The sequence below is a fragment of the Morone saxatilis genome, unplaced genomic scaffold (assembly GCF_004916995.1).
Source record: "Morone saxatilis isolate NCDOM2014 unplaced genomic scaffold, NCSU_SB_2.0 Contig22, whole genome shotgun sequence".
Lineage (NCBI taxonomy): Eukaryota > Metazoa > Chordata > Actinopteri > Moronidae > Morone > Morone saxatilis.
The window spans coordinates 6,030,988-6,045,224 of NW_023339785.1; the positions used below are offsets into that span (position 1 = coordinate 6,030,988).

Here is a 14,237-nt window from a genome sequence, read left to right on the forward strand (position 1 = left end):
AATACATCTCCATATTTTGATTTTAGGTTCAATTAAATGTTATTTTACAGATTGGACAGCATTGCTGAACAATGCTCCTTTTTTATTAGCAACAAAGAATATGGACCATGAGTTATAGTAACAGACCATCATCAAAAAGGAGGCACTAAAATGTATAATGTATGAAAATTTCAAATGTTTAGCAGCTTTAAGCAAAGGAGGGCTGCACTTAAAATAAAAACAACTCATGTATATTTTTATATTTGTTTTAGCCACAATAAAATGTATATAGAGAAAAGTATATAGACATAATATAGACATGAAATCACATTATAAAGTCATGGTAAACGTGCTAGCAAATCAGTTGCCTCTTTACACATCCAGCAGACACAGCGCATGCAACATTAGCATTCATTTGGAGTTGAGTTTATGTCTGCCTTATGATTTTAAGTCCAACACTCACTGTCCTTTTAGCTCTGTTTTTGGTTATCACTATCTCCTGAGAGAAAAAATTTAGAGATAAACAGCTGCCTGCTAAAACAAGTTGTGGGCCATAAAACCAAAATTACGATCAGAAAGACGTTAAAATGATCTGTAGAGTTGAGGTTTTCATATTACACAGTTAATTTTTCTATTGTTGATGTAAAAGTATTGATTAGTGCAGCTCTAAAATGGTTATTGATAGTCTCACATCTTCTGGCTGCTATTGCTAGCCTCAGAAAACGTTGCCCAGTTGACACAGAGGCCACCTTACAGTGTGAAGTCGGTCTGTTAAATTTAGCTCATTGACAGACCACATGCAGTCAGAGTGGGTTTCACGTCCCAGTGGACTCTTTACACCCAGCCTCCCCCACTGATTCACCGTTTATCACTGAAGCTTTCAAGCAGTAAAATATTCAAAGCACATTGTTGATAGATACCGGTTAGATTTACATGTGTTCCCGAATGGACGCTTTCCCCTGAGCTGCCTTTCATCCAGGAGCCCGGCGCTTATTGGATGGCTGTTATACATAAAGCGATGCCGTGAATGCACAACAATCAGCCAAGCATTCCTCTGAGAGGTATGTTTGTATTAGGATATCAATCCAGCGCTGTCATGGGGGATTGCTGTGTGAACATATGAGGCCGCTCCCAGCATAGTACTCACGTTTTCTCCATCACAAAAAGAGCACTGATTGATTTGTTTATGGTAATCGCACAGCCTATCCATTATCCTTAACTACCATATAGAGTCTTCTACTGTGATACACACAGTAGTTGGGAAAACACTGTGATGTCCAATGACGGTAAAGTCGGTACAGGAAGTATCTTAATTTTGCCTCCATCTGCAGCCAAGAAAAATCTGAAAGAAGCATCCACATTTTTCTCGCTTTTGTCAAGTAGCGCTGTGTTGTAGTTAAACATAGAGAGGGTATTATGGGTATATTTTGGAATTGTACCATGCATATAGGGATCTTTATCCAAACAAACAGATAAAGCTAGATTAACACATACAATAATTAGAATTTTAGTATCATTTGTTGAACATTCACTGCATGTTTTCTTGTTTGTACCAAAGAGACTCGGGTACATAATCAACAGCTCATTTGCACTCTCTCCATTTTTCACTTCACGTTCTATAACCAGAAGCATTTTCTGAGCTCTTAGTTTTTCCAAGAAGAGCTTGTTTAATATAAACTGCGATGATCAACATATTGGTACAGCAAGAAATACAGCTTTGTATTGCAAGGGGAAAATCAGTTTAAACTAATCTGTGCACAAAACTGTGAGCCTCATGTGTATGTGATGTACTTTGCTTCATGTCTGGTGAATCAGTGTGTGGAAATGTGATGTTCTTGGGTGTAAAAGGTTACATTCGAATTGAGTTATCTACCATTTGAAAAATAGCTGTAAGTGTATAGCAGGTTGGATTGAAACCTTGGAGAAGGCCCTTGAGAGAGAGAGAGAAGTGTGTGTGCTGCTACTTTCCTGCAAAGTTCCTCCTTTTGACACTTCGGATGTTGCCGCTTCACTGTTTTCTGCAGTTTTCCTCCCCACAGATGGCTGACATTGTGTCACAAATATATTAGTACTACAAATCATCCAGTGGCTTAACTGGGAAATATCAGAACCCTCATATTTCCCAACATAGCTCTTTAAATGTCATCATCCACATCCAAATTCACAAGTAAAAAGAGTAGTCTTTTAAAAACATATTTTGCAGTACAATTTGATTTACAGTTTCCATTGAAGAGATACAGTACAGTATTGTATTGTTTCTGGCGTGGTTCCAGTGCTGCAATGTCCCATCCAATAAGCATTCTATGAATCCATGAAAAATACATACCGTTATGTATCTAGAGAGTGTATTCATTTACATAAAAAAGGAAAAAAAAAACATATCTGCAGTCTTAAGAAGCTGTCAGTTACAACATAAATCGCATACATGCTATGCACCCACACGCATACAGACATATGCAACACACATAAACACAGGGAGGATTACAGGCGCCTCCATTCACACCCTCGGCTGGGCATCAGATGTTTGATTTCTCACCTCTTAAAGGTGCAATAAGTGAGATATTTACAGCCCTACAGCACAGAATGACCACAGTGTGGGTCTGAAAGGGTTTCACAGGGTTCAATACCAATGACTCAACAATTACTTGAGCAAGTGCAAATATTTCTGGCTTTCAAAAACTGAATTTCCCACCCTGTTTTAGATGGTAAGCACTGACAGATGGTGTTACAACTTAAGAATGAAAACCTTGTTATGAAGTACAAAATGTCAGAGTGCTGTCATTGTTTTAGCATTCTCCATCATGAAACAACCTTTTTACTAGATTTTGTTGTTGCATGTCTGGCCAAATTAACTTGCTTTTCTACAGATAAAATACAGGCAACAGGATAAGTAGGGGGCTGAACTAGAGATGAGATAAATTCTGTCAGTGATGCTTCAGCTTTCTCTCATCCTTGATAGAGTTCAGTGAAGTTCATACATTACCTAATGCCCCTCTAACTGAGAGACGTTGGCCTGTGGGAAGGCACCTGTCATGGACTGCTACTGTGGTTGTAAATATGGGAGAAAGAGTTCATCCCACCATGCCGGAGCCCTTCATTCATCCTTGCTGGCCAGCAGCTCCCTAAATCGTCCCACACACTCTGGAACAGACGACTGGGCAGAGCCTGGAGGCTTGGAGGGCTAGGGAGGGGGCGAAGGGGGGGACAGCTCCAGAGACAGAGGGCCAGCTAAGGTCTCCGCTGGCCAGAAAGGCGATTGCTGCCAGGACTGAAAGCTGAACAGCCAAGGATCGTCTGCAGGCTTTGTTCTGGGGATTATGTGTGGACAAATAGGAGCTATTACAGAGATTTTTCAGGACCTTGAAAAGCTCATTTATCTAAATTGTCAAGATGATAACACAACTCACATCAGCATAGGTGATAAGACTGCGAGTAGTAAACAACACAGAATAACGACTGGATGAAGATAATTGTTTTTTAATGAGACCTATTTCCCTGTCATATGAAAAACAATTAACAATGAATGTGTGTGTGCTTTTGTGTTTTCCAGGAGGAGGTGTGCCCCACCTCACCAGGAGAAGAGGTTCAGAGGTGTGTGTGGTCATCGGCGGTCAACATCAAGGACAAGTTTATTTATGTGACACAGCCAACCCTGGACCGAGTGCTCATAGTTGACATCCAGTCTCAGAAGGCTGTCCAGGTAGTTCTCAGGCTAAATTGGAAAACCAGGTTCATGTCAATTTTGCCAACAACACCACAATAATGTATGATGTGAGAGGGGTTACACAGAGCACGGGGAAAAAAAAGAAATAATCTTTCCTGTTAGTGCCTTTGTAAAAGTAAAGGTACTTTTCTCGCAGAACTCAAAATCTGCACAAGCAAGCAACCACAAGGTTGCAGGAGATGAGTCTTTGACTCATACAGTTACCAGAAAACCACATTGATTTAATACAACATTTTTCACATGGACCTTCGATAAATCATTACGTCATATAAGTATTTTCTATGATTGATTTTGTTGAATGAAGGACAAATCTTTTTCGATTCAGTTTGATACAATACATTGTCCTTCATGCAGAAACTCAATTACGTGGGAGCATTGGACTACATGCTCCAACTTTTACCTTAACTGCATGTAAACTTTATCAAGACTTTTTGGAAACAGCTTGTGCAGTAGATATGCCTGGACTTATTATATTCTACTACTACTGTTACTATTCTAACTTGAGTAATAATTGAATAGGATACTCATACACAAAAATGAGTGCTGTGGTGTGGTTCAGACATAGGCAGGAGACCTCATGCAAGACATGTTTGACTGCGGGTTGACGATGTAAAATGATATTTATTCAGTAGATATTATAATGTTGTAACATCTACTGAATCTACTGAATAACTGTCCTAAGCACCACATCTTTTCCTTAACGCACCAGTTTTAGCAACCCTAAACTAACTTCCTGGTCATCTTTCTGCTCTAATACTTTGCCTGCCTAGTGCTTACATTTGCTCTACAGTATATGCCACAAATAACACGGACACTTTGACAGCGATCAGTGCCTCGCACATATGCAACAGCGACATTCAGTATCCTGTTTTTATATTACAAAATTATTTTCCGAATTGCGTTGTGGTGAGAATGTAATACCTGCCTGGATTATAATACAATGCATTTTGAAATATGTAACATGGTGCTGTCACAAGGAGTATTTTGGTGTGGATGGAGAGCGTACAAAGTGCAGGACTGTCAAACCAAAATCCAGGGTTCGCATCCAGACTCCTGCAACAAAAGCACTTTGGTGAAAGTTATGCAAAGATTATGATGTTGTTCCAATGTTAATCTTATGTCTGCTGACTTCTGAACAACACTGTAGTCACTACGAGTGGATAGTTATGCAAGATGGGGGGATTTTCCCATAAAATAAATGAAATACTTTCAGTATTAAATACTTTTAAACTTGCCAGATATGTGAATTCATAAAATTCCATTATTATGTTAATAGAAAACATAATTCGGTCAGCATTACGTTTCCATCAAAACTTATTTTTGTTGCAAATTAGTTGTATATGAAAGTAATTTCGAAGGAGACAGGGTCAGATTGTGTGGACTGTTGCTTTTATTGCAGCTTAAATCAAATCCAGTTAAATGTCAAGAGTGTACTAAGCTGCGAGGAAGACCTCAATCAGCTCCAAACCACTAAGGACCTACATCTGTTCAAAGTTAACATCAAAAGTCACATTTCTGTTTAAGCAACTAGCATTAGCTAACATTTACTAAAGTTAATGACTTTCCTGCAGTTAGTTAGTAAATGTAATGTGCAGCAATTGACTAAATAGTAAAGACTTGGTACATTGTTGAATGTGATATAGCAACAGTAACTAAGGGGGGTTAGGGGCTTAGAATGAGTCACTTAGTTGCTTGGTAACTGGTGTACAATATGACTAAGTAATAAGGACATACTGGCATTCCATAGCATGTCTGACAGCCAATCAAGGTCTGATTTAAAGCCAGTATGTGTAGTTTTATGTACAAAGAGAAATATCAAGAGCAAAAACAGGTCTAATTTTTTTTTTTCTTGCAAATAGCAATGTAGAAGAGATTCAGCAGGATTGTAATTTTTACCCTGACAAATGACAATCAGGCTGTAGATTAAATCAGTAACTAATTAAATTCTGTAAAGGCTAAAATAAAACTTCCTAAGGTGCTTTCTAGCTGCTGCCTGTCTGCAAGCCTGTACACTACAAGGATTGTTAGTAAGGAAGAATACCTCTCTTTGACCGTGAGTGGACTGTGTGTTTTAGGAAACAGGACCAACACAGTGTTGACACCACTCAAATAAAAAAATACTGATTGGGTGACAATTTGAGGAAAACATCCCAGTGAAAGTTTTATGAATATTATGTCATTTTTTTAAGTTGATCAACTCCTACTAGTTCTGAATCAGTGTCCCCATTATTTAGATCAGGTAGCTTGAAAAACATAAGGTGTCAAAGCAAGCAGTCTACAGCTGTGTCAGATATATTTAGTCCACATTTCATATATTTTGCTGCTCATCTCAATTTCAGGTCGTAGCTGTAGGTTGTAAAAAATTAGTCAGGCTGCCACTCAGATCCGTTTAGTGACTTCTCAGCCAACATAAGCTAATTACACATTTCAATGTATAATACAGTGTTTAATATATAATTAGGTATAATTTAAGTTAATTTCAAATATTACTAAACCTTACTGGATTTGATCAAAGGACTCAACAAACCCAGGCCTAGTTTAAAAAAAGGTTTTGTATTTTCCTACGTGACAATATCTTTTAGGTTTCTCTCCTGTCTAGAGGCTTGTTTGTCAGTGCATCACCCCTGCTCTTGTCTGAAGAGTTCCTTTTTCAGCTTTAAGATCTGTTTTCTCACCTTTGGTTCAACTGCTAACCCCTGACCGCACCCGCTTCATACATTCTGCAACAGCCGAGACCTACACTTAACCACTACATTGATGCGGTGTCCAAGTGACCCCGAGACCCACCTCTTCATGGATACTGTAACCTGGCAACCCTTCATAGCTATTGTAACATGGCAACCCGGCAGTTTTTCTTACAGACGGTACAAGCGGCAATCCTTCAAATGCTCTGCCACTTTGCAGCACCATTTATTTTCCTGAGGGAATTTTATTTTTGCAAAAAAGGCTCAGGAAGTATTCAGCACATTTCTAGTGAGGAGCGTTGAGTTAAATCATCGGTGTCAGTGGGTTTTTGGGTGTGTCAGGGTAACCCAGGGTTGCTTAGATCCCTGCAGATGTTTTTGACACCATGATGGCTGTTTACAGCTCGCAGGCCTCTCAGGGACCTGCCAGTAAGCAGGTTGGCGTCCCAGAGACTGTCACAAGCTCATTATTCAGTCGCCTGGAGGTTAAGCTTCATTGCATTATATTAGCAGTTGTTAATTAACCACCTGATTCCGCCTGAAATAGTAAGAGACACGAGTTCTGGTTTTGGTTTCCCTGCTCTCTATTTTCTCATTGAATCATTAATATGATTGACGTGTGTAAAGTAATAATAATGAGCAAATTGAGTTTTGAAATTTGTTACCAATTAAATACCCAGTGAAGACTTTTTAATGAGCACATTATATTTTGCGTGTTATAGCCAATAAATTGCAGAGTGCACACGGATAAATGCTCTGTAATGTTTCTTTGTGCTTCATCTCTGACAGATCCGCAGTCAGCGCTAGAGTTACGTGAGCATATTGGCTGAGGATCTTGGTAATCTTTCCTCAGCCAGAAAGAAGTTGTTAGTCAAGAGAGAAAGAACAACATGAACACCTGTTTTCTCCGATGACTACATGCTCAGAGATTAGTTAGGATTCAACAGATATTCTCATCTTATTTGCAATAACCCTCTCAGGAGCGCTTTGCTCTCTCAGAGAAACAATATATATTTTGCCTAGGTAAACAATACTATTAGAGCTCCATGGCAAAACAAAATAGTATAGAAAGTAAGTTGCAGTCAAAGGGGATTGTGGGAATACAAGGTTACAATCATTTTCTTTAAAAAAAAGATGATTGCTTTTTCTTGCTGCTGCTGAGGGTGTAGCTACTGCGTGCATTCTTCTCCCCTGTGCTTTCTTTATTCCCTTTGAGCTGGCTGTCTATCTGCACTCACGTGGACATAATGCATGAGGAGCGCTTTTCTGTCACATACAACTCATCTATTGTTCTGACTTGGAATATTGCCGCTGTGTGTCAAGGAACGGATAAAGACTGAAAGCAATTACTTCAGTGTGGTAAAGCAATTGTGTCTGTCACCACTTGATTTGAAATGCAGCTCAACACCAAAAACACCTTATACATAAAAAGCACACCTCCGGTCTGCCTTGTAAAAAGAAGACTTGCTCCTGTCAACTGCCGATGCATTAGTCTGCAGGAAAACTTTTCAAAAGCATTAGCACTGCACATCAAAGAAGGATCTCTTCAAAAGCAAAGTTGATTACCTTGAATTGTTATTCTGTGGCCCTGCTGTCTTTAAATGCTCAGTTTGGTTTGGTTGTGTGCGTTTTCCTTCCAGACCGTCAGCACCGACCCATATCCTGTGAAGCTTCACTATGACAAATCTCACGACCAGGTGTGGCTGCTCAGCTGGGGAGACATGGAGAAGAATTTCCCTACTCTCCAGGCAAGTTCCCTGTTTATTACACTCCGATGTTATTCATTCCTCTGTAGAGGTTTATCCTTGTGAGCGGTAGAAGAGCAAAGAAGGAAAGATACAAGCACGGAGAAGCAAACATTAAGCATTGTTAGGATTTGATCCAAGGTTAGCAAATGGCCAGTGAACACTGTACTCGAGAATTATCACATTTTCCATATTGTCCATATGTCTTTAAATTGCTCGTCAAATGAAAAGTGACTCAAACAGTTTATTATCAAAATAGTGAGACAATAATTGATAAATTGCTTTAGCTATAGATAAGATTGCCCTAAATATAAAGCAATGAATGTGAAAAAGTTCACATCTGTCTCCAGTAAATACCATTAGTAAAGGCTCTAATCCACAAAAGACAATCCACAAAGAGCAATATCATAAAAAACACAATGATCAATTATATTCACACTGATCGACTTTACTCTACCTATATAAAATGGAGCAACTTCTTTGTCATGTTGTAAAAACTTTTTTTTACAGCAACACACGTACAGTACATTGTAAATAAGCCTATAATAACCATCTTGGCATGGCATTACAATGAATTAAATTTGAATTCCTCCAACTTGTCCTGCGCTTCCCCATTTTCCAATATGACATGAACATGGCATTAATCTCTGCAGCCTCTCTGGGGTTTTCAGCTGTTGATTTGTTTGTCTTGCCTGATGAGGGGCAATTAATAGTCACTTACAGTGCAGTGTGTAAGTATTTGGAAAGTCACCCATTTTAAAAAATGTTTAGCTCAGAACTCCAATGCACTAAATTTGAAATAAAAAACTGACTATGAGGGTAAAGTCCAATAATAACCGGGGGCGTGGCCAGCAGGAACAAACACTGAGTGCAGAGGAATTACCTGTAGCCTTCTACAACAGCTCACATGGTCAATGTAGTACAATGTACATTTACATCAGTACAACACTGCCATTCCAGTACAGTGTTCATCGTTGAAGAGCTACTGGCAGCCAAACTACCCACAGAGACTCCAAACAGACAACAATTAAACTGCTAAAAACACTGAATAAAGCAGTTTTACCTGGAAAATCTTTCTGTTTCTCCGATGCTGTTTGCCAGACAAAGGATTTCCCGGAGGGGTCGTCAGCGGAGCTGCTGCTAACGTTAGCTCAGCTTATTTCTCTGATAACTTAAGATCCAGACGTCTGATGACTAAATTCCATCATCCGGTTAAAATATAGAGGTAAAAACACCCAAGATCTAAAAAGGCCACAATGTTGACGCATGCAGAAAGGGGATACGATGCCAGTTACAGGTGACCAATGAAACGCACCATTACCTGAATAAAATTACAGATTTCTCTAAGTTTGAACATTGTTGGAAACATCTGAGATAATGATAGTACATAACTCAATAAAATATATAACATAGGTCTAGTGTTTGTAGACATTTTAATGCCAAAATTTTACATATTATAGCTTTAATTCCAGACTTCTCGTCTTTGTATACTCCTGTTTGATATTACTGTATACTACCATCAACAAAACTCAATACTTCCTGATGTTTTTTAACATTAAACGACTACCTGAAAAGGGAAGGGTGCACAACATTTAAAGGGAAATTTGTGACAGAAATTTCATTGGTAAACATTAACATCAAGTGTAACACCTGACATGACCTGATATTGACATTATACTGCATTTAACAAGACAATAGGTAAACATAGACAACGTTTTCAGTTTGCATTGTCTGAGGAATCAGAGGTAGGGAGAAATAAAAGCTTCTCTGGCACTGAGGTAAATAAAGGACAATTTATGGTGTCTGCAATAGCTAATGTCAGTATTTAAAATTTTTTGGTCCAGGTCTAGCCACATTAATATTAGAGTACCAGTGAAGGCATTGTAGCAGGACAATAAAAGGGTTAGAATCCCTACTGTTCACCTAGTTAAGGATGTAAACCTTTTAAAATTAGTACAAAAGTACAGAACCAACACAGCAACAATGTGTCGCCATCCAAATACTTATTGATTACACTGAATGTCACCGTCACACAGAGTTGATGAGCATGCTACAAATAGAATCAACAAATATGTAATAAAATGGTCTTTTTTAAAAGTATATTTTCCTCTGAGAGTTGCTTTGATTCAGTCTGAGGGTGTTTTTTTCTTTTTTTTTTTATTACTTACTTGAAATTCTTGCTCATCATCGCCTGCACAGAAATTCATGAAGCAGAGTTTGGTCCGTGGCAATTTGCTTTGTGCATTGTGGCACAATCAAAGAAAACCCTGCCTACACACAAGCACAAGTCTGCACGCTTCCACACATGCACCAGTGTTATTTAGACACCAGTGACAACAGCACACTTCACCTTGCACTGTGAAGCTCCAAAGTCTCAGCAATAAGGGGAGAGGCTGTATCTCAAATCAGTGCACCCACAAATGATTAAAATGATAGCAACATATTAAGTGATTTATTAAATGATACTAAAAAAAAAAAAAAAAAATGTAAATTACAAGTATTTTGGTTCTAAGCTACAAATAGGTAAGAGTTGCAGATTAAAATAAGTAGTAAACCAGCAGCACTGAGTGTATTCATCAAGGTCATGTTTAACACCCACCTCCTTCTCCATCACCAGGTGATCAGTCAAGCCAGTGGAAGAGTCTCACATCACACCGTTCACACACAGCCAGTCGGCAGACGCTTCGACAGGGTGGACGACTTCTTCATTCCCGCCTCCAGCCTCATCATTAACCACATCAGGTATGTCCAGTATGGTCCAAGAACACTCCTAATGCAAATTGATTTGCAAATTAAATTCACCCCAGTGGCTTTTTATTCACTTTTTTTCTCCTAGACTCAATACTACAATAATGATTTGGATGGGCATTTTGTGAGAGAGTGAGTGTGTGCTCATCTGTTAATGTGATAATGGAGGTCTTTGGAGAAAGGCCCAGGTGTCATTTGTGCTGCATGAAACCTGGCAGATCACCTGAAATAGTTCTAAAAATAAATCCTTGTTGCATCAGCTGTGGAATTAACTTTTTGGATCTGAATTTATAAATCCAAATGTATAAATCCAAAAGCAAATTAACAACCACTGGAATATTTGTAATTACTAAAAGCCATTAGGGATGGGAGATAAATACAAATGCAATGCAAACATTTCCTCAATACAAATAAAAAATTCAAGCTGATTCAGAATAAAAACACATCACAGAAACAAAGCCTTTATTAACCAATCACATAGCAGGCTTTTATGAATGACTTGATGATTTCCCCAAATAGACACAGCAGAGTAGCAGAGTCCGCTAAATGCACTGCATTTAGATTGGAGAGACGAATGCTTTCTCTGAGGAAGTTACATCATGTCAACACAGAGAGCAACAGTTAAGCAGTCACAACAACCTCAAACCCTGTGCCAACAAAGACGGTTAATACCACATGAAGTAACATCCTCCAGTAATCTGAGTGAAAGCAAATAATCTGTTTGTGCGTGTTTCTGTGTTTCATGGACCCATTACGAGGGAATGTATGCTTTAGGGAATCTCAGCAGAAATAGTGATTTAATTTTTATTATGAACTATATCGTCCTGCCCTACCTAACAGGCAGGACATCAGTCCATCTGTAACTGGTGAGAGACCTGAGGTGCTGTTAAGCTCAGTGTTTGAGCACATTGCTTTTACCAGCTATGTCACTAAAACAAGGGTTGGCAGTGTAATTATGTTGCTAGGCATCCAGCATGGTAAGTAAATGCTGATGACCATCATTTGGAGCAGTCGATGCAGCCTTAACTCAGATCGGCCTTGTTTTAAATGCCACGCAGGTTGTGTGTGTTCGGAAAAAGATTCTTTAAATCTATACACAGTCAGACAGTGTCCACATGAACTTTAAAAAACTGAGTCAGCTATAATGCTGCTGACATTTTATCTTTGACAATATCACAGACGAATCAGAAAGAAAGCAATTCAATCACAGCACCTGCTTCCTCAGTACTGATGCTAAAGTCATTAGCACACCTTGACTAGATTTACGTATTGTTATTATTTATGTGTTTTAAAAATCTGCATAAAGCTACAAAGACAGTAGCCAGAGGGAAACACTTCAATTAATCAACAGAGCTTAGACGTGCTGAATGCACAGTGTATCGAAACACTTATGTGGTTTTTATAAGTCATGAGCAGTTGTCACATTCTAGCTTAACATGGACACAGAAAAGCCGGTCCCAAACGCTTGACTGATGTCACGGAGAGGCCAGAAACAAGCAGGAGGTCTGAAGGATTTCAGGATGTTAACGGTCTCCTGGAGAGGAGTAAGCAGTCCTGTGTGTGTGTGTGTTGCGTGTGGGGGTTGCTGGCACAGCTGTAATTAGATCCTCTGAGACCTGCAGGGAAGATTGCAGGGAAGTGTGGCCACCTTTTTTGCAATGTTGTGTTTGAAAATTGCCATCTTTACCAACTAGTTGCTAAACCATTTTGATGCTCTTAAAAATAAGCTTACTAAAGGTTACTGCAGGTCCTCTTCATTATGAATGTTGTTTATGTGGCTAAAAGTGTGAAACAATACCTCAACAATTAACCTCCACACAGTATACATGCTGTGCAGATCACTGTTTACACAAAGTTCTTTCTCACTGTATTGCTTAACTTCTGTGGGCAGGCTGCTAAGTAGAACTGATATTAGTTCAGAACAATTTGCATAGAATCCGGTACTTTTTGTAATTGATTGGGCTGAAACTAATAATTATTTTCTTAACTGATTAATCTGCTGATTAGTTGCTTGATTAATCATTAAGTCAGAAAACTGCACCACAATTTCTCAAAACCCTAATACCCTTATTTTCCTTATCAATTAGTCTGACAATTTGTTTCGTGTAGAAAATGTCAGAAAATAGTGAACTAGTACTGCTACAAAATGTGGTACTTTTGTTTCCTCCTGGCATTTTTTAGATGCAGTTCCTCTCTGAGAGCTGTAGGTGAAACTCAATCCCTCACAGGATCACCATTAGTTAGGCGCGCTCCAATATATTGCAGTCACGTGTTTAGGCCTCCTCTCCCCCTCCCTCTCCTGTTGTTGCCTCAAAACATGAACCGGCTTTGAGTGGTGACCGGCTGATGATTGCTGTTCTGCCTCAAGTCCCGACCTCTCTTGGTGTATAATTTATCTTCAGCCGTGCTGAGGAGGCGGGAAACTAGCTAGTTCATAGTTCATTATGAAGCCCGAACGTTGTCATATATAATAAATTATAAGACATTATTTATATTCATATCAACAAGCTGTTTGTAAATATCTATGTGAAAATAATGAGAAAATTGTCAAACCCAATCAGACATTCTATTTCACAGAATTTTTTTAAGTACCGTTTTTTATTTCCTGTTAGTTGTAGATGTGTTGATTCATTCTCTTTTCTATTTTGTAGATTTGGGGTTTATTTATGCTCTAGTTTATGTTACAATTTTTAGAGCCTAATTGACATGGCCAATTGAATTTTGTTTTCTTTTTCATTGACAGCCTTGCATTTACAGTGATGTGGAAGTCAAGAAACCATTTAAACTAGTTATAAAAGCAGCAATTAAAGACAAGTGTTGTCTGCCCTATATGTACCATAAATAAATCATTCATTTTTGATACTGCTCTTCAATTGTCAAATTGATGGTCCCTTTTATTTAGACCACTGAAGTCTCAGGAATGTTTGAAGATGTTTCAGCTTAGCCTATTTTAATGCCATGTTCAGCCATATCTCAGCGCAGTGCATTAAACAGTTCACTATTTTGGTAACATACTGAATAGCATTGAATGTTGAATTGATCTAAATGGCCAGTATGCGCACTTTATTTTCTTGTATTCATTGAAGCCTGTGTTTACAGGCTGTGGCGATGTGCAATGTGCTATAGGTGCCAATAATATCCATGTTTGGTACTGTCAATTTGTTTTGTTTTGTCATGGTTCATGTATGCAATAAACTTTACACTTCGTGAGAAAAAAAAATCGTGGCAGAGAATCGTGATATAAATTCTAAGCTAAAAAATCGTGATTCATATTTTTCCCCGAATCGTGCAGGCCTACCTCCACTTATAGGTGCCAGAAGGAGTTGGGGACAAATACATTAATAAACACATACTGTA

General features: G+C 38.6%; 1 protein-coding gene across 1 annotated transcript in view; it reads left to right on the plus strand.

The window, feature by feature from the left end:
- Window positions 1–14,237, plus strand: part of fstl5 (follistatin-like 5) — a gene marked incomplete at its 5' end in the record, with an annotated part of 146,138 nt that overhangs the window by 127,444 nt on the left and 4,457 nt on the right. The window contains 3 exons of the mRNA XM_035669364.1: window positions 3,530–3,679; window positions 8,028–8,135; window positions 10,750–10,874. Of these exons, the coding sequence (XP_035525257.1) occupies window positions 3,530–3,679; window positions 8,028–8,135; window positions 10,750–10,874 (383 nt within the window). The remainder of the gene's footprint in view (window positions 1–3,529; window positions 3,680–8,027; window positions 8,136–10,749; window positions 10,875–14,237) is intronic.